The sequence below is a fragment of the Rhinoderma darwinii genome, chromosome 4 (assembly GCF_050947455.1).
Source record: "Rhinoderma darwinii isolate aRhiDar2 chromosome 4, aRhiDar2.hap1, whole genome shotgun sequence".
Taxonomy (NCBI): Eukaryota; Metazoa; Chordata; class Amphibia; order Anura; family Rhinodermatidae; genus Rhinoderma; species Rhinoderma darwinii.
The window spans coordinates 218,492,035-218,513,681 of NC_134690.1; the positions used below are offsets into that span (position 1 = coordinate 218,492,035).

A 21,647-nucleotide genomic window follows, 5' to 3' on the forward strand; every position below is an offset into this window, starting at 1 on the left:
CAGGAGATTTTAGTCTCAAGCATAATAGAAAAAAAGGACAGGCTTGGCGATATTTTGCTCTAAACACCTCATATTATTCCAGGATGGCATAAGATCATTTTTTCGGACTTGCATTTACATTTGTTTGCCCGGTCAGCTATTTTATCATATTTGTCAAATGTAAACACCTGCCATCAGTATTCATGAAGTCTCACAGCATTTACTTAACAGCAGCAATATACGGTTTTATTTCAAGCGCTTTTAGTGCTCTGTTCGAAACATTTATGCCCCACCATGAAAGAAAGATTGAGAAACAGCAAAATTTCCCTCCAGTTTCATGACTATAAGGGTAAGTTCACACACCCTATTTACGGACGTAATTCGGGCGTTTTAGCCCCGAATTACGTCCGAAAATGCGACTCCAAAGCGTCGGCAAACATCTGCCCATTCATTTGAATGGGTCTTACGATGTTCTGTGCCGACGGTAATTTTTTTACACACCGCTGTCAAAAGGCGGCGTGTAAAAAAGACGCCCGCGTAATAGAAGTACATGTCACTTCTTCAGATGTAAATGGAGCCGTTTTCCATTGCCTCCATGGAAAAACAGCTCCAATTACATCCATAATGGACGAAGCGAAAAGCGCCTGCACATGCCATTCTGGCTGAAATAACGGAGCTGTTTTCTCCTGAAAACAGCACCGTAATTTCAGCCGTAACGGAGGCTGCCGTGTGAACATACCCTTAGAACTAAGGTTGGATCACACACAGTGTTTTGCTGCATTTTTCGTGGCGTTTTCGGTAACATTTCTTTTACGGCTTTTTCTTTTATGTCAAAAGACGCTGTGGTCAGACATTACTTTAAAAGAGGCTCTGTCACCAGATTTTGCAACCCCTATCTCCTATTGCAGCAGATAGGCGCTACAATGTAGATGAGTAACTTTTTTTTTTTTTTTTTTTTTAAACGAGCATTTTTGGCCAAGTTATGACCATTTTTATATTTATGTAAATGAGGCTTTCTAAAGTACAACTGGGTGTGTTTAAAGTAAAAGTACAACTGGGCGTGTATTAGGTGTGTTACATCGGGGCGTGTTTACTTCTTTTACTAGCTGGGCGTTCTGACGAGAAGTATCATCCACTTCTCTTCACAACGCCCAGCTTCTGGCAGTGCAGACACAGCGTGTTCTCGAGAGATCACGCTGTGACATCACTTCCTGCCCCAGGTCCTGCATCGTGTCGGACGAGCGAGGACACATCGGCACCAGAGGCTACAGTTGATTCTGCAGCAGCATCAGCGTTTGCAGGTAAGTCGATGTAGCTACTTACCTGCAAACGCTGATGCTGCTGCAGAATCAACTGTAGCCTCTGGTGCCGATGTGGCCGACACGATGCAGGACCTGGGACAGGAAGTGAGTGACGTCACAGCGTGATCTCTCGAGAACACGCTGTGTGTCTGCACTGCCAGAAGCTGGGCGTTGTCAAGAGAAGTGGATGATACTTCTATACACAACGCCCAGCTAGTAAAAGTAGTAAAAACACCCCGATGTACGCACATAATACACGCCCACTTGGACTTTAGAAAGCCTCATTTACATAAATATAAAAATGGTCATAACTTGGCCAAAAATGCTCGTTTTAAAAAAAAAAACAAAAAACGTTACTGTAATCTACATTGCAGCGCCGATCTGCTGCAATAGCAGATAGGGGTTGCAAAATCTGGTGACAGAGCCTCTTTAAAGTCTATAGTGAATTATTGAAAAGGCTACATACAGAGCTTTATTTTTTTCAAAATGCTGTATGCTCTAGGGAAGCTGCTGTTTCTGGTGTTCGGTTTTTTTCAGGCGTTTTTCAAGACCGGTAGAGAAGACAATGAAAAACACTCATGTATAAAGTAATACTAAATTTAAAAAACGCCAGACAAAAAAACCCTGTGTGAAGGAGACCTTAAAGGGGTTGTCCCAAGTTGATAAATGGAGCTATAAAGCTCCCCCATGTAAAAATAAGAAGAATTCTAATTACCTGTCCGTCGTCCAACGATGTCGTTTTCTTGATATCGTTGATTGAAGTTGCGGTCGGTCCCTCTTCGTATCCTGCTCGTTGCCTAGGTTCCCGGCCACCGCTATTTACCTTTAGCGGTGGCCGCGCATGCGTAATGACATCCTTTGCGTCCGGAGCAGAGGATGTCATTTACTCATGAACGCGCATCTCGGCGCATGCGCAGGAGATGCAAGGAGATGAAGTGGAAGGCACCCGTCGCGAGAAGTCTGCGCTCCGCTAAAGGTAAGTGTGTGTGTGTGTCTGTGTTTGTGTATATATGGGTGTGTTTGTGTATATGTGTGTGTGTTTATGTGTGAGTGTATATATGGGTGTATTTGTGTGTATATGTTTGTGTATATTTTTGTGTTTGTGTATATTTGTGTGTGTGTATATATGGGTGTGTTTGTGTATATGTTTGTGTGTGTGTGTGTTTTTGTATATGTGTGGGTTTGTGTATATATGGGTGTGTTTGTGTACATATGTTTGTGTGTATATGTGTATATGTTTGTGTGTATGTGTGTGTGCTTTTTTGGTGTGTTTATGTGTGTGTGTTTGTGTATATATGGGTGTGTTTGTGTATATGTGTGTGTGTGTGTGTGTGTGTGTGTGTATATATGGGTGTGTTTGTGTATATGTGTGTTTGTGTATATATGTATAGGTTTGTGTATATGTGGGTTTGTTTGTGTACATGTGTTTGTGTATATGTTTGTGTGTATATGTGTGTTTGTGTATATGTTTGTGTGTGTGTTTGTGTATGTGGGTGTGTTTGTGCATATGTTTGTGTGTATATGTTTGTGTGTTTTTGTATATGTATATGTGTGTGTGTGTGTGTGTATATGTGTGTGTTTGTGTATATATGGGTGTGTTTGTGCATATGTGTATGTTTGTGTGTATATGTTTGTGTGTGTTTTTGTATACGTGTGTGTTTGTGTGTGTGTGTTTGTGTATATATGTGTGTGTGTGTGTGTGTATATATGTTTGTGTATGTTTGTGTATATATGGGTGTGTTTGTGTACATGTGTTTGTGTATATGTGTGTGTGTATATGTGTGTGTGTGTATATGTGTGTGTGTTTATGTGTGTGTTTGTGTAATATATGGGTGTGTGTTTATATGTGTTTGTGTATATGTTTGTGTGTGGTTGTTTGTGTGTGTGTAGGTGAGTATAAGTATCGGTATTGTTCACATTGCTAACTTTTTTTTTATGTTGTTGCAGATTTTGATGTACCGATTGGACTACATCTTTGATTCTTTGGACTACTGCGTAGATCGACGTTTTTTGAAAATTTTAATAAAATGGTTAACGAGGGTTTTGTTGGGGATTTCTTATTTCAATAAAAAAAAATTGTCTTTGTGTTTTTTTTTCAAACTTTATTAGTGCCTAGATAATGGCAGTTGGCTGATTGACAGCGTCCATTATTAAGGCGGTACTTAGTGTTAGCCGGTGCAGAGGCTAGCACTAACCACCCATTATTACCCCGGTACCCACCACCACCAGGGATGCCGGGAAGAGCTTGGTACGATCCAGTACCCGACCATCTGTTGTGATGGTCGGGTACTGGGGCGGCCGTAGGCTGGTATTATGAGGCTGGGAAGGGCCAAAAACAGTGGACCTTCCCACCCATGTAATGCTAGGCTGCTGCTGCTGTGTTGTATCAGGCTGGTTATAAAAATGGGGGGGACCCCACGTCGTTTTTTTGTAAAATTTAACAATAGACATTGGGTCCCCCACATTTTTAATAACCAGCCATATACAAGGCCGCAGCAGTCTGGCATTACATGGGTGGGAAGGGCCACTGGTTTAGTACATTCCCAGGCTAATAACACTGTGTTTGTGGCTGGTTATGATAAATTGGGTGGAACCCCATGTCTTTTTAATAAAAATAATAAATAAATAATAAAAAAAAATGACGTGGGGTCCCCCCCATTTTTATAACCAGCCAGATACAACACAACAGCAGCAGCCTAGCATTACAAGGGTGGGAAGGTCCACTGTTTTTGGCCCTTCCCAGCCTCATAATACCAGCCTGCGGCCGCCCCAGAGCCCGACCATCAAAACAGATGGTCGGGTACTGGATCGTACCAAGCTCTTCCCGGCACCCCTAGTGGTGGTGGGTACCGGGGTAATAATGGTGTTTAGTGTTAGCCTCTGCACCGGCTAACACTAAGCCTCGCCTTAGTAATGGATGTTGTCACTCAGACAGCGGCCATTACTAAAGTGGTAGTAATAAAACTTGAAAAGAAAAGACAAAGATATAGATAAAATATTTTATTGAAATAAAGCACCCCCAACACAACCCTCATTAACCATTTTATTGTAGAAAAAAAAGCGTCATCTAAGTAGTCCTCGAAACCGACGTAGTCCAAACACCAAACCTGTAAAAAAATCAAAAATATAAAAAAAAAAATGAAATAAAACATGTCATAGGCTTACTTTCACTTTCATGTGTGATACTGACTGTTATACCATGTATAGAAGCCTGCGGCAAAGTTGGCTTAGATACAGGGCTCCAGCAGACAGTATCATACATGGCCATACAGACATATATACAAACATACATACATACATACATGCAAACATACATGCACGTATACACATACAAACATGACAACATACATACATGAAAACATACATACAAACATACATACATGCAAACATACCTACATGAAAACACATACATGAAAACATACACAAACATGACAACATACATACAAGAAAACATACATACATGCAAACATACATACATGCAAACATACATACAAGCAAACATACATACATGCAAACATACATACAAGCAAGCATACATACATACATACATACATACAAGCAAACATACATACAAGCAAACATACATGCACATATACACATACATACACATGCAAACATGCATACATACATACAAGCAAACATACATACAAGCAAACATACAAGCAAACATACGTACATGCAAACATACATACAAGCAAACATACATACAAGCAAACATACATACAAGCAAACATACATACATGCAAACATACATACATACATACAAGCAAACATACATACCTACAAGCAAACATACATACAAGCAAACATACATACAAGCAAACATACATACAAGCAAACATACAAGCAAACATACATACATACAAGCAAAAATACATGCACATATACACATACATGCACATATACACATACAAACATACATACAAGCAAACATACATATATGCAAACACATATACACATACATGCACATATACACATACAAACATGACAACATACATACAAGAAAACATATACATACATACATACATACCAACATACATAACAACATACATACAAAAATAAACTCACCTAAGACGTTCCCACGAAGAGCTGAACGGTCCCGTCACTTTTCTTCTCCCATTCACAATAACAGAGCGGTGGGCGCAGATGAAGTAATCACGTGGGCCTGATATGATTACGTCATCTGCGCCACAACGCATTGTTACTATGAATGCGAGCGGCGCCAAGAAGAAGGAAGATGGCAAGTGACGGGACCGTTCAGAGCGCCGTTAGAACGTCTTAGGTGATTATTATTTTATATATTTTTAGTTGTTCGCCGGGTGCTGATGCAGCACCGATGCGGCGGGTACAAAAATGTAGTGACAGGGTGGGGGAGGGAAAAGTGGCTTGCCGAAACGGGGTGAATGTAGTGTAGTGTAGTGTACAGTACATTCACGGTAAGTTCGTCTCAATCGGGCTTACCATGCCCGCTTGAGACGAACATTCTCCCGATGTGGTTAGAACTACAGTATCTAGCAACATCGGGAGCGCGCACACTGCAGAGCGGAGCGGCTTGATTGACATCGAGCCGCTCACGCCCCTTTTTAGAAAAGATAACCAGCACTTGCTGAGTTATCAAGTGTAAAAAAAAGGCACTCAGGAAATGAATTTTAATTTTTTTTTAACACCAAATGTTTTAAAATTCATTTCCTGCTTAGAATGTATAAAAAAAAAAATTTGAGTCAACTTGGGACAACCCCTTTAAAAAATAAGGCTCTGTTCACACTGGCCTTGTAGATCTTTTCCGTCTTGTTTCTGGTGCCCATGGCAGGAGGAATAGTGCAGTGAAAAAAAATAAATTCTATCTGACTGACCAATTATAAATTGAAACCAACAGAAGTCCTCCGATAAACAGTTGTTAGGTGCACATACCTTTAAAAAAAAATAAAAGATATGGAAGAGACTGGATAATCCAGGAACTATGCACATTAAAGGTTATGTGCACACGTTGCAGAATTCGACACACAAAATATGCATCAAAACCGCATATAACCGCAGGTAATTCCGCAGTTAAATTCTGCACTTAATATTGTGGGGTTTTTATGGGTTTCTAGATGCAGATTTTACATTTTGATTCAAAACTTATGCTGTGCAGATTTTATGTTGCAGATTTTGGTGTGTTTTAAAAAAAACAAAAAAAAAACATTTGTCAGAAACAATTCTGAGACGGAAACGCAAGATAAAGTAACATGCTATGAATTTTAAATCTGCATCACAGGTCTGTTAATCCAGCCGCCTAGGATGACGTTTCATCCCAGGTAACTGATGCAGCCAATCACAGACCAGCCGGGGGAACAGGGATGCGTCTCTACAGAAGTGCCAGGGGAAGAGAGTAGTTTTTTTTTAATTTTATTTTTAATTACCTCTTCTCTGTAGCGGCAAATCTGGCCGAAAATATGCATTGAATCAAAACATTATTTGGTGCAGACTTTCAGTTGGAATTTTCTGCCGAATTTGGGCCAGATTTACTGCAGTTTTCACGCAGCTAATCCGGCCCTTGTGAATTTATCCTAAGGCCAGGATCTCATACTGTTTTGATGCAATTTTTTTTTAACCAATGCCAGAAGTGGATCCAAAAGGGAAGGAGGAAGTGAAGGTATAAAGAAAAGACTCATACGTCTCCTTTTTTTTGTGTCCACTTCTGTGTTTGTCTAAAAATACTGGGCCAAAAACTGCAATAAAAAGCACGTGTATGATTCTAACCTAAGGCCTTATTCACACGACAGGGTGTGAGTGTCGGCCGATAAAAACGGCCGTTTTTCCTGACCGTTTTGCATCCATTCCGGGCCGTGTTGCCGTTTTTAAAGGGCCGATTTTGACCCGTTTTTTCCCTTCTCCGTTTTAAAATCGGATGAATTTAATTTGTACATTTTTTTGCCACACACTTCCCTCTGTAGAGAATGCCACACACTGGTCTCTGTAGCTACTGCCACAACTCCCCTGAAGGTAGTGGACACAGTCCCCTTGTAGGTAATGCCACACAGCCCCCCTTGTAGGTAATGCCACACAGCCCCCCTTGTAGGCAATGCCACACAGCCCCACTGTAGGCAATGCCACACAGCCCCACTGTAGGCAATGCCACACAGCCCCACTGTAGGCAATGCCACACAGCCCCACTGTAGGCAATGCCACACAGCCCCCCTGTAGGCAATGCCACACAGCCCCCCTGTAGGCAATGCCACAGCCACCCTGTAGGCAATGCCACAGCCACCCTGTAGGTAGTGCTACACAGATCCCTTGTACAGTCACCCCCTATCCCATATATGGACAGTGAAGTGAGGGACTTCTCCTGGATCGGAATCTCCGGCCACAGCGGCGGGGATTCCGCCTCAGAAGTCCCTGACGTCACGGTGTCCATATATGGACAGTGAAGGCAGGGACTTCTGCTGGAGCGGAATCCCCAATCCCCGGCCACAGCATTGCCGAAACTGTGGCCAGGGATTGGGGATTCCGCTCCTACAGGGAGCAAAAAAATACCCTCCTCCTCCTCACATGCACTGTGAGGAGAGCGAGCGAGCGACGGAAGACACAGCCGTCACTTGGAGCACATTCAAGTGATGGCCGTGTATTACCCGGCCCCAAAGACTTCTATGGGGGCCGGGAGAACGGCCGAAAATAGGGCATGTCCCATTTTTTGACGGCCGGGTTTCCCAGGCCGTCAAAAAAATTGGTCTTGTAAGTAGCCCTATTAGGGTTTTATTGTTCCTACTGCAGCCGCGTGACAGCCGTCACACTGCCGGGAAACCCTGTCGTGTGCATAAGGGCTAAAGGAAGGAATTCGTTGGATCCACTGTTTTTTGCTAAATAAAAAAAGCTTCTCAAACTGTATTAACCCTTAACGACATGTCACGTACTGGTATGCGGCAGCCGTTAAGGGGAAGTATGGAGCGGGCTCACGTGCGGAGCTTGCTCCATACACAGCGAGTGACTGTTGCGTTACACCGCTGACACCACACTGCACCGGGCGGAATCAAAGATCACTTTGATTCCGACCGTTTAACTCCTTAAATGCTGAGGTCAATCGCGACCGCGGCATTTAAATTGTTAGAATCAGGGGGGCGCCCCCTCAAACACGCCATCGCGCCCCCCGCGGCACAATTGGCTGGTTACAGTGGTTGTTATAGCAGCCTGGGGGCCTAATAAAGGCCCCCAGGTCTGCCATCTTTATATTCCTTTGAAGCCCTGACTCTGGCAGAATTGCAGTATCACGATATACTGCAATACATATATATATACATGCAAGCGATCCAACGCTGCTTCAAGTTCCCTAGGGGGACTAATAAAAAAGAAAAAGTTAAAATGTAAATAAAGATTTTAATAACATTCCAAAAAAAATGAAATATTAAAAGTTTAAAAAAAAACAATCCTTTTTCCAATTTTTTCCCTAAATCAATGTAAAAAAAAAAAATCAATGTAAAAAAATAAAAATAAACAAGTTAACATAACCGGTATTGCCGTGTCTGTAAAAGTCCGAACTATCACAATATAGCATTATTTAACCCGCTCGGTGAACGACACAAAATAAATATATATATATATAATGCAAATTGCAGTTTTTTGGTCAGCTCAGCTCTCCAATAAAAAAAAAAAGGAGTAAAAAGTGATCAAAAAGCCACATGTACCCCAAAATTGTATCGGTGAAAACTTCCGCTTGCCCCGCAAAATTTAAGCCCTCACATCTCTAAATTGATGGAAAAATAAAAAAAAGTTCTGCCTCTCAGAATATGGTGACCGAAAACCATTTTTTTTTTAGCAAATAGTTTTATTTTTAAAAGTGGTAAAACATAAAACAAAACAAATTTGGTATTGCCGTAATCGTATCAACCTGTAGAATAAGGTAAATATGTAGTTTTTACCACCTGATGGACGTCGTAAAAACAAAACCCCCCAAAAAATGGTGTAATCGCTGTTTTTTGCCCATTTCACCCCACAAATATTTTTTTTTACAGATTCCCAGTACATTGTGCGGTACAATAAATGGTGCCATGAAAAACTACAACTTGTCCCACACAAAACAAGCCCTAATATGGCTGGGTCGACAAAGAAATAGAAAAGTTATGGCTTTTGGAAGGCAGGAAGGAAAAACCTAAAATGAAACTCTCAAATTGACCTGGTCTTTAAGGGGTTAAAAACGGCATGTGTGATTCCATCCTTAACTGTAGATACCACGCAAACATAAATGAGCATTGCTAAATCGCATGCTATTGCGGTTTTTGGCAGCAAAGTGGCTGCAACGATTGGTCTCCCCTCTACGGTTTCAATTTTTCATTATCATATACATCGAATTTAAAATACCAGTTCTGCTGATCATTGAGGCCACTATGTGACTTGTTACACAACACGAAATGAGATCCGAGTATAAAGCGATCATGAGTATTGTGAATCCTTTGTTGAAACATCTACTTAATCATGTACTTTTTGTTGAATAGGCATTGTGATCTTTTCTTTTTTTTCTCAAATTAAATTAAAAAAACTAATAAAAAGCAAAAAAACAAAACAGAACACCAAGTATGAGCTATTAACCGAATCACTCCTGCTAAAATCAACGACCTTGTTGTCAGGCCTATCCCTAACATTTTAGCCAAGCTCTTGCACACAAAATAAAAAAACGTCTCAAAATACGGAAGCTGCTTGAGGGAAAACAGCTCCTGATTTTCAGCTGTTTTTTTAAGCCACTCGTGATTTCGGCCCAAAAAACAGCCAAAAACACTCCGTGTGAACATACCATTACATTTTCCTACAGTACATCAGATTCCTGTAGAGCGCCTGGTGTGAGGATCAGACTTCCCAAAATGCAAATCACCAGAGCAAGCTTTGTGCAGATAATAAGCCTGCAGGGAATGCCTGACATTTGAGCTTTGAATTTACATGCTGTAACTCAGGATATATAAATTGTGGGTATAGGAAAAGAAGGAAAATGGAGCAACAATGATCAGTGTAATGTCGCCTTCAATTATTTTTATTGATACCGACAGTTCTATATAATGTGAGTAACTTTACAAACAGATTGCATTACTTAAAGGGGTATTCCCATCTCAAACATTTGTGGCATATGCAAAGGATATGTATGCTATCCCCAACCCTGCCTAGTAATATGGCCGCTGGCTACCGCACCCAGACGGGCACTTAGTGGCAAAGTGGCCGGCATTACGGAAACAGCCGAGCTCGCTGTGTTAGGCAGTTTCCGTATCCCCTATTTACTTCTATGTGAGATACAAAAACAGCGTAGCTCAGCGAGCTTGACCACCTCTGCACCGATTCCGCTGAAAGCGGTGGCCAGTGACAATCTCACCAGGCAAGGACGGGGAAATCACAATCTTGAGATTGGTGCGGGTCCCAGAGCTGGGACTTGCATCTATCAGACAATTATGGCATATCCTGTGGATATGTTGTAAATGTCTGACATGGGATAACGCCTTTAACTGTTAATGTAGATTAATTCTAGATCTTAATGGTAAAATGTGCTTTAAAAAAAAACAAAAAAAAACGAACATGTGATTTAATTGTAACATTAGAAATAAAACAGAAACGTAAGTAATAACTATCGGCTGAACAAGGTTCGAGTGAAAGTGGCCCATCAAAAACGTGGAGTGGAAGGAATGTCATTTTAATGCAATTACACCAGAAACCTGCGATAATGGTATTATTAAGTCTCCCTCATAGAAGTTTGATGTTCTAGATTATAAATGTTCAAAAAAAATAAATACAGCTGGGTATATATTTATGCCAAATGACATATAGCTCACCAATAAATAACATCATCAATAAGTTAAATTACCTTCAGCCTAGCCTCTGGATATTTACATGCCCGAAGCAGTGTACTGTGTATGCACACTGCAAATCTAGTGGAAAAAATGTGTGTCAAATTATTTAGCTGGAGGATGAGGGGGTTTGAAAATAGCAAGGTGGTTAAACTTTTACAAAATCTTCTAGAAAGTCTATTAAATTATAATCGCTGTTGCACATTTTGTTAAGAGTGATGTGATTTTTAATTATTATGTCATTGCCTCTGGCGGAGTCCAGGAGCTTTGCCAGTGATACATGCCCGGAATGATGCTGTACTCTAAACGGTCATTGAAGCAAATTTGGTGTCTGCACAAAACTATTAAAAAATGGAGCCAGCCTTTTTACATGCAGCCCAGAGGGTTTAATTAAATAGGAAGAAGGATATTTTCACACGTAACATGAAATGGTTAACAAGTTCTTTTGTGACCAATTAGCCACTTGTTGTAATGCACATATGTGAAACAGAATATGGCTATATTTAGCATGTCAATGAGAAACAGAATTAAGGGCTTAGCAAAAAAATAAATAAAAAGAGAGAGGCCTAGAGAATAAGGGTCTCTTACTTAATCCAAAACGTCAAAGTAGCATGGAGGCGTCATGGTGACCTACCCTGTACCTCATCAGAATTCATTTTTTGGGCCAGGTACACACGCACACAGATTTGACGCAGTTATTGGGTTCGTTTTTTAAGCCACACACAAAAGAAAGGGGATGTATCAGTCTCCTTCCTTTTGGATCCACTTTTGACCAAAACGGTGTGTGTGACCCTGCCCTAAAGAAAGTGTAATTATACAGAAATGACCATCTCAAGGTTATGTTTCCATGCTATGCATTTAATTCAGTGCTGGTAACACTTTACCTCTGCTTCATTAAGGGGGTTCCATTCTCCCATTAGTCTATTTAGGTCAAAGGGAAGATCAAAATTGAGGTAAACAGGAAAGGGGGAAAATTTCCTACCGAAATTTAAGGAAATGCTTCCCCTCTCCCTTGAGCCGTGCTCCTATCCTCCTTTTGATTTAAAAAGATGTATGGGAGAACAAATCTTCCATATGTGATATAAAATAGATTAAATAGTAAACAGATCCATGTTAGTGCTATATTCAGGTAATATGCGTTGCTGGTCCGGACCGGAGCCTTCATCATGTACGGACCGGATTGCACTTTATAGACCCGCACCGGCAGAAACTAGTCGTACGGTTACCGCTACCATCATACCTCAAAGATACAACACAGCTGATTAATGGCCTCCGCAATCTTAACAAAACCCATCAATTTTTCTACAATTTCTTTCCGCACAGCAGATGTATCTGCTCTATATTCCAACATTCCCCAACAAAACGGCCTTGCAGCTATAGAACATTTTCTTTCCTTAGAATCTATACCGCCTACACTAACAGATTCTGGTGGGCATTTCATACATCCTGCACCATAATATTTTTTCTGTCAATTCAACTCCATTCACGCAAACAAGAGGATGCGCCATGGGCTCCCGCTTATGCAAATCTACATACGGGCCTGATTGAGGACAAGCACATACTCAAACATACATAAATATATGAAGTACATTGCCCTTTACAGTTGACACATTAACAACCTTTTCTTTATATGGACTGGTAGCGCATTGGATGCAGAAGTATTCATCCAAACCCTGAACGACACTGATTTCAGCTTTTTCTTTTACACACAAACACGCATCTAGTAGTATTGACTATCTGGACATAAATGTAACTAAAAATTCAAGGGGAAGGTCCATACGAGCACCGTACCTATTTCAAGACAGTGGACATCAATAGCTATTTGGGACTTCCAAAGCGCCCATTACCCAGTATAGACAGAAAATGTCCCCTTTGGGCAATTTAAGAGAATATGAAAGAACGGTTCCATCATCCGGGTCTTTAGGGAGCAGGCCAAAATGATCTTTGACCATTTGCGGATATAAATTTCCCGACAAAGAAATTTAAACAAGCCTATTAAAAATCTAGTAAACTTACGCAAGAGAAGTGCCTGCCCCAAACCAAGAAATCTCAGTCCAGTACAGACCGTAATCACAACTTTATCACCACCTACAATGCGGGACACAAAACTATCACGGACATCCTGAACCGTCACTGGCCCATTTTACTAAATGGCCCCATTCTTCAGAACTCCTTGCCGAGTAGACCAAAAATCACAAAGACAATCCACCACTCTGCAAACATTTTTGCTGCTTTTACCTGATGAAGGCTTTGGTCCGGAGCTGCAACACGTAGTACCTGAATAAAGCACTTTTAACTACACCAGTGACCGTATTTTCTTGGATCTGCAGCACATTAAAAACCTGTACTATTTTATCTACAAACTTCTATGGACGTACAGCCAGTACAGATCCAGAACAGGTAGAGCAGCAGCAGAGTTGCTTTGGCACTAATCCACTTTTCACGTTATTGTGTCCAACTGGCACTATAACCGCAGATGAGAGCTATTGATATACCCTTCTCGCACAGTATTATGCTATGGAGTGCTGTGTCTATTTTCTCTTTTAGTCTCCTGATACGTGATATAAAAGGTGTCTAAGATCACGGATCCTATTTTATTTCGTTTATTGAATCTAGAATGACTTCTATTGGAGGTTAAAAGGTTCTTTCTCCACTTGTTTTTCCCATGCTTTACACCGCAGCCCTGATTGGTCTGATAACCTAATATGTTTAGGCACAGACCCACTGCTCTACCAATAAGAAGTTACTACTTTCCAGCTTCTCAGAGGAAGATAGAATATGTATAAAAGGATACGCCGAATATATTAGACTTCTCTTTACGGTCCACATAACTTATATTTCCTACGATCCCTGTAATATGCTAGATAAGGTATCTACCTCCAGGTATTATACTATTTTTTAATACAAAATTTATACACCATCTAAAAGGAGTATAAATTTGTATCAAAATAGAGTAAAAACAGTATAAAAACTGTAGGTAGATCCCTTATCCAGCATGTTACAGGGATCATAGGTAATACAACTTGTGGCCTGTAAAGGGAAGTGCGATAAAGTTGGCGCACGCGCCGACAGCACATGAGCCAATACATGAATGGCTTTACATTACAGTTTGCAATCTGTATATTATGTATAATTTCATTACATGGAGGGGACTATACCCATTTCTCTGATCCTATGATAGTTTTATGCTTTTTATAGTTCTTTATATAGTGTTTTATACGGTTTATATGCAAAAAAACGGTGGGATTATGTTAACTCCTCCCTCTTTTCCTTTGTACTATTTAAGAGACCACCATTTCAACTTGCGGTCAGACTCCTGAGGATGCAATCAGTGTATTGCAAAACATCGAGCTCTTTTATATCTTTTAAAAAGTTTAAAATAAAAAAAAACGTAATTTACTATGGAGATACTTTGGATATCTTTCTGGTAATCTCAACCACACCCAGAGGAGAAGATGAAACAGCGAGGTCCAGGAAAACCAGACGAGCAGATTTTCCAATACGGGATTGTGTAAGTACTAACTCTTTATATGGCTAATAGCATAAACTACAGGCGCTGTTCTTACCCCCTTTTCTGTATTTCTCTATATACCGAGACAAGTTCCGACCAGACCGGATTGTAAAGACCTGCTGCCAACCCCGAAATTCTATTACTGAAAATAAAACCAATCCTTCCAGCGCGGGTTACTCTAGCTAAAGTAATTAAGGGTTATACCATAGATAATGATGTAAAGTAATTGACACCGTGCTCTCTCTGCAGTACATATATCCTTCAAGGTTCTCTGTTCTGAACCCACAAAGGTGCCCACCTACTATTGTATTATTGTAAAAATGTTGTTCCACAGATGAGTGAGCGCAGCTGTAACCCTCTTGAAAAATGAGAAACAGCAAGAATAATGACAGCGAGAGGAAGCTGGTGATCACACAGAGCAGATACGGAAACCACAGCAAGCAACGTCGTCCTTCTTCCCACCTGTAAGTCATCTCCGTTATGCACATTTTCAAAGATGGCTGCTGAAGAGGAGGGAACGTACACCAGATATTAACACAGTGGAAGTAATTCCTATGATCTATTTGTGTCCCATTGTTAAACACTTAGATAATAAAACTCTAGGAGTACAACTTGCCCACTTAACGGTGTGTGGCAGGGTCAATGTCATTTGCATGGAGAGTGCGGAAATACTGTCCCAACTTAACATCTTTCTTGAATTGTCTTAGTCATCTTATCTAGTTATACCCTGAAACCATGTATCCAATTTCTAGATAAAAAGTTGTAGCCCTGCCTTTGTATCACCAGCCATAGATTTTTCTGAAGTACATTAAGAAGTTAACTTCAATTACCTGCTAAATCCTGAGGTAGTGATAAAGCCTCTGTTTCCAGTCCAGGACAGATTCAGCCATTGGACTAGTGTGCATCGAGGCAAGAGATACTCCAAAGAAGCATCAGTCAGAGTGGCCCAATAAGGCTGTAAACTTAAGTGGGTGTACTGAAGAGGATCACAGCAATGCTGGTACAGGAGCTTGCAAGTCTGTGCCAGCCGACACAAGTCTGGAAGTGATAAGTGGCTAATGATCAACTGGATTAGCTACAAGGAAAAAAATATAATAAAAAAAAAAAAAGTACAGGTGTTAAAGTACATTTCTCAGTAGACACTGCACGGTGTATGGTATATGGGATTTGTTAGCCAAATAGAGCTCTATTCTACCAGCCATCAGTGTTTGCAGATCTCCTTTAAAGAAGACCTCCAGTGGTAACATAACTTTCCATGTCTGCATTCCCTACCACCACATTCTACACTTCTTTTATATATTCTGTACTTATTTATTGAACTGCTGCCTTGTCTGTGCTTTAAAAATACCTCCATGTTAATTCTTAGTTTTCCCCAGCTTTCTCTTCCGCTCTGCTTTGCTATCAATCCCATGGTGCTTCAGCACAACATCACATGACCAGCTAAAGAACATACCATTTCTGCATGCTGGAGGACACGTATTATCATTCTCTCTTTATTCTCCTAAATAAGATGAAAAACCATAAGTATACAGAAAGGCTACACTATATTCTTCTACATTATACAGGTGTGTAAGTATCAGTGGTGGCTGATCATAAAAGTTTATGACCTCCCCACCCGTGCAAAACTAGTGTGGTACAGGAACTGCTGAAGCCTGTGATGGGTGACTCATAGCTCCACATAGACTCAAGTAGAGAAAGAGTATCACCGAGCCTGATTCACACTGCTGCTAAGCAACCAACTGATATATAGAGATAGAAGCAGCACAAAAAATAATAGGTGAGAGACGGACACATGGAATATCATAATGGTACACATGGGAAAGTCTAGTTAGGGCCGGAGTGTCCCTTTAATATCGAAAGATTTTTATAGGTAACCTCTCAAAAGGGAATCAGCGCAACACGTCCCCCATGGGTCCACCTTCGACGTGGAAAAGGCAGTTTTTCACGTCCGAGGTGGGCTACGTTCATGTGAAGGAGCCCTAAGGCTAAATTTCTACAAGGTTTATAGCTTCATTTAAAAAGAGAAAAATCTGTCAAATTTCCCAATACAAACCGCTTACATTATTAAATAGATTTCTTAGACCGGATGAGGTCGATGTACCTAATTTAAGGATTATACAGCCACACAGATTTTCTACATTTTTTTGCTTAATATTAAAATGAACATTTTAGGAGACCAAGCATATGAACGATGTAATCTCAATCTCCTCCCACCTAAAGCTAACAAGCTCCGAACAGTGACCCCCCCCCCTCCCCCGCACCATGCGGAGATCTCACACCTGCTGAGTACAAGCTGCAGTTTCCCTGGCTCTGCAGTGAGAAACTATGTATGTTCTCAAGGAAGAATTTTGGCAGATTCCGGCTCCCATTCATTTCAATAAGAGTTGGACACTTAACTTTCCTGCTAGCGGCTTATTTCAGCTATCGGGAAAAAAAGAGGCGCCCTGCTCGATCTTCGGGCGGATTCCGCCCAAACCTCTCATTTATGTCAATGGGAGGGAGGAATCTTCCTGCCGTCTGGCAGGAATAGTTCCGCAAGCGGATTCTACGGCAGTACCTGCCACGCAAAATCCGCCATGTGAACTGGCCCTTCGTGTGTAATTACAGTTTCTGATGCTTTTTTACTGCAGAGCCAGGAGACTGCAGCTTTTACTAAGTATATGTGAGATTTCAGCATTTAAATATCAAGCAGGAAAACATTAAGTATCAGGTCTTCGGCACCATGCACACGACCGTAGAATTCATCCGTACGGTCCCATTCACTTCTATTGCCCACGGACACTTTTCCATATATTTACGGGTAGGTGTCAGTGTCATAGAAAGGCTCCGCAAAAGATAGGCCATGTACTATTTTTTGCATTTTACAGACCGTGCTGCCATACTTTAATATTGAGCACAGCCCGCAAATGCAGGTGGCTGTCCACTGTCCGTGATTACAGGAAGACGGCCGCAAATATGGGTACGGTCGTGTGCAGTGGGTCTTCGAGATCTTTCTTATAATGTATGCAGTTTGTATTGTAAAATCTGGTGACAGATCGTATTTAAACAGTTCTTCAGTAGATTCAGCTGAATAACTTAGCAGAAAATAGCTTTTAAATGCTGCAGTGGTATACAGTATTTACATTCTGGTATTGTAACCATTGTTGCCAAGTTCCAGAACACAGTGGCAGCTAGATTACATGTGCCAACCAGAAATATGTCAAAAAGGACCAACGTTTTTGGTTTTTAATGGTAACATGCAACATTTTCCTTCCTAATAAATGGCAAACACCAAACAAATTTCTTATTTTAGAAAGGGGTTGTCTTATGACAGACATTGATGGCATATTTACAGAATATACCATAAATGTCTTGATAGGCATAAATCTCAGGAGGTGGGACCCACATCTATCTCCCGAATGGGGTCCCCCAACCAAGTTCCGCCTAGTATAGGTGGCCGCCTCATCCAGTCGAAGAATCAGTGCAGAGAAGGACGGGATTCCAGAAACAGCTGAACTGTGAAGTGAATGGGAGGTACGGAAACAGCGTAGCACTGCGAGATGCCAGAAACATCTGTCACGAGACAACTGCTTTAAAGCTAGACATTGCTGGTCAGGTATATTTAGTATTGGACCTTGCTAACATGGGAGTACCATGTATATAAACTAACAGATCTCCTACCAATATGTTCAACTTTCATTTAAAATAAATAAATGGTGTGCTTTACATGAAAAGGGAGTGGTCAATAGGAAACAGTTTGATCACCACTTTTATTTTCCAAATGGCACATGCAATTGGAGCGGCCGTCTATCCGTTGAAGTAAATAGAGAATGCGGCAGCAATGAATCAACCTCATATTCTCCTGAAAGTCCTAAATTTGGAACTGGTATCTTTCATCCGGTGAGCATGACATAAGTGCTTAAAGCGGTTGCCCCGAATGTAAAACAAGGAAAAGTTGAATAAAAAAATAAAACTCAAAAGGCAGGGCCTAATAGAATGGCTGTCAGTTTTGCACTGACAGGCAAAATACACTGCCACAAAGAAGTATTGCAGTGTATTATAAAAGCGATCAAATAATTGCTCAGTACCGTCCCATAGTGGGACTAAAATAAAAATTAAAAAAGAAAAGTAAAAAAATAGTTTACTAAAGTTAAAGTGTAGCCAAATGTTCGACAAACTTCTGACATGTCATAGTGACATGTCAGAAGTTTGTATTGGTGGGGGCCCGAGCACGGAGACCAAATACCAAATGTGTGTAGTTTTTTTTCATAGTGGAGAAAAATTAGTTTTTTAATTTTATTATTAAAGTGTAGCTAAACGTTCAACAAACTTCAGGCATGTCATAGTGACATGTCAGAAGTTTGTGTTGGTGGGGGTCCGAGCACTGAGACCCCCACCAATCACTAGAACGAAGCAGCTGAATCGTTCGTGTGAGCGCTCAGCTGCTTCGTTTCTGTCCGGCTTTTTCCGGAAAGCTGATGTAGCGGAGCACGTGCTCATAGACTTTCTATTGAGTCCGTACATGATACATTTATTTCTGGAAATAGCCGAACAGACACGAAGCAGCAGTGTGCTCACACGAACGCTTCAGCTGCTTCGTTCTAGCGATTGATGGGGGTCTCAGTGCTCGGACCCCCACCAATACAAACTTCTGACATGTCAGAAGTTTGTCGAACGTTTAGCTACACTTCAATAATAAAATTAAAAAACACATTTTTCTCAACGATGAAAAAAAACTACACATATTTGGTATCGCTGCGTTTGTAACGACCTGAATTATAAAACCATAAAAAAAATTTAACCCGCACAGTGAACGCCGTCAAAAATAAAACTAAAAAACGACATTACACCCCAAAAAAGTCAATAAATTGTATGTTCCCCAAAATGGTACCAGTCAAAAAATACAACTGGTCCCACAAAAAAAACCCTCACACTGCTATATCTATGGAAAAATAACAAAAGTTATGGCTTTTGAAATGCGACGTTTAAAAATAACTGAAAATTCTTTTTGGTCATTGGGTGGCTCATAATCTCTGTTCTAGTTCATTCCAATGGTGTTTGATGGGGTTGAGGTCAGGGCTCTGTGCGGACCAGTCAAGTTCTTCCACACCAAAAACTCACCCAACCATGTCTTCATGGACCTTGCTTTGTGCACTGGGGCACAGTCATGCTGGAACAGAAAAGGGCCTTCCCCAAACTGTTCCCACAAAGGTGGAAGCATACTATTGTTCAAAATGTCTTGGTATGCTGAAGCATTTCCCTTAACTGGAACTGAGGAGCCAACTCATGAAAAACAACCCCATAGCATTATCCCTCTCCACAAAACTTTACAGTTGGCACACTGCAGTGAGGCAGGTAACATTCTCCTGGCATTCGCTAAACCCGGACTCATCCATCAGACTGCCAGATAGAGAAGCGTGATTCACCACAGAACATGTTTCCACTGCTCTAGAGACCAGTGGCGGCGTGCTTTACACCACTCAATCCGACGCTTGCCAATTGGCTTGGTGATGTAGGGCTTGGCAATGGAAACCCATGCCATGAAACAGTTTTTGCACAGAAGTTAATGCTAGAGGAGATTTGGAACTCTGCAGTTGAGTCAGCAGGGGGTTGGCGACTTTTATGCACTGTGCGCCTCAGCACTCGGCAACCCCATTCCATAACATTGTGGTCGTCCACTTCACGGTGGAGTTGCTGTGGTTCAGAAGCACTTCCACTTTGGAATAATACCACTTACAGTTGATCGTGAAATATCATGGACTATTAGAAACGGTTGCATGATTTTATACACCTGTGACAATGGGACTGAATGAATCACCTAAATACAAGGATATAGGAGATGTGTCTAGGGCTGGGCGATCAAATTCATTCAATTTATTCGCCCCAAAGGATTCACAATTCTACAGAATCGATGATTCTTTAGTGGCACCGTCGAGTAGTACTGCAGGTGGAAACTCCGCCCCGCCGCCTGGTCCGCCCCGTCCTGTCCTGTCTCTGCTTTCCATTGGAACAGCAGTTCTGTGGGGAAGCAGAGACACCTCGTATATATCCCACCACCACCACCCCTTCTTGTAGATTGCGCCGCTGTAGCTCCCACTAGGAGCGGAATCCCCGGCCAAAGAGTCGAACACGTCTGCCCGGGGATTCAGCTGGTAGTGGCAGCTACAGCGGCGCAATCTACAAGGAAGGAGGGTTCGATCAAAAAAGGGAGGAGATGCAGCGATCTACTAGGGGGGTGGGGCGCTATCTGCTAGGGGTGTGGCACTGTCTACATGGGCACTGTGGCACTATATTGGGGGGGGGGGTGACACTAAGTGGGCACTGTCATTACATGTGAGCTCTGTGGCACTGTCAATACATGTGGATGTTGTGGTACTGATGTGGGTGCTGTGGCACCATATGTGGGCAGTGTGGCACTATGTGAGCGCTATCTACAGGGACATTGCGGCACTATCTACATGGGCAGTCACTATATGTGGGCACTATCTACATGGAAACTGGTGTTTTCAGGGGATTGTGACCAAAAAAAAAAAACCTGACCAATTAAATCCATATTTTATTTTTTTATTAGCAGCCATGAAAACAGATGGCAAATGGATGAAAATTTGGAGACACTGATGCAAAATGGACATGAAAAACTGACAAATGATCCGTTTTTAATGGCCATCTATTTTCACTGTCATGTCCCAAAACGACTAGGATGCCAAGAGTCCCTTTCACACGTACCGTGGTCGGGCTGGCGTCTGACAGACCAACGGTTTTTCACGGTCCAACCACGGTCGTGTGAATCGGACCTTAACGTCATTTATTTAAAACCCCATAGTGTAGCCGATACTGTATAGGGTCCCGCTCACACTTCAGACACGATAATGTAATCTCGCCCCCAGAGTGCCTGCACTATCTGCCTGGCCCTGCAGCAATTTACACTGCTCTCGCCTGCAATGTCGGAGACCGGCTGAGGTAGTGACGGGCAGAGAGGGATGTTAGTGCACGCAGCGCATCATTGATTATAGATTCTGTTAATTTGTTCCCTGTCGGGGAACACAGAATTTGTAATCTATTATATAGACATTTTTC

General features: G+C 41.5%; 1 protein-coding gene across 4 annotated transcripts in view; it reads right to left on the bottom strand.

Annotated features, from left to right (window-relative positions):
* FBXL4 (F-box and leucine rich repeat protein 4) overlaps positions 1–21,647 on the bottom strand; it is a 43,155-nt gene that overhangs the window by 13,558 nt on the left and 7,950 nt on the right. For 2 of the 4 annotated variants that reach the window (XM_075864194.1, XM_075864193.1), the window contains exons 4-5: positions 16,045–16,092; positions 15,422–15,666 (exon numbers count right to left, since the gene is read on the bottom strand). In XM_075864194.1, the coding sequence (XP_075720309.1) occupies positions 15,422–15,666; positions 16,045–16,092 (293 nt within the window). The remainder of the gene's footprint in view (positions 1–15,421; positions 15,667–16,044; positions 16,093–21,647) is intronic. The other 2 variants (XM_075864196.1, XM_075864195.1) reach the window with 1 other exon arrangement.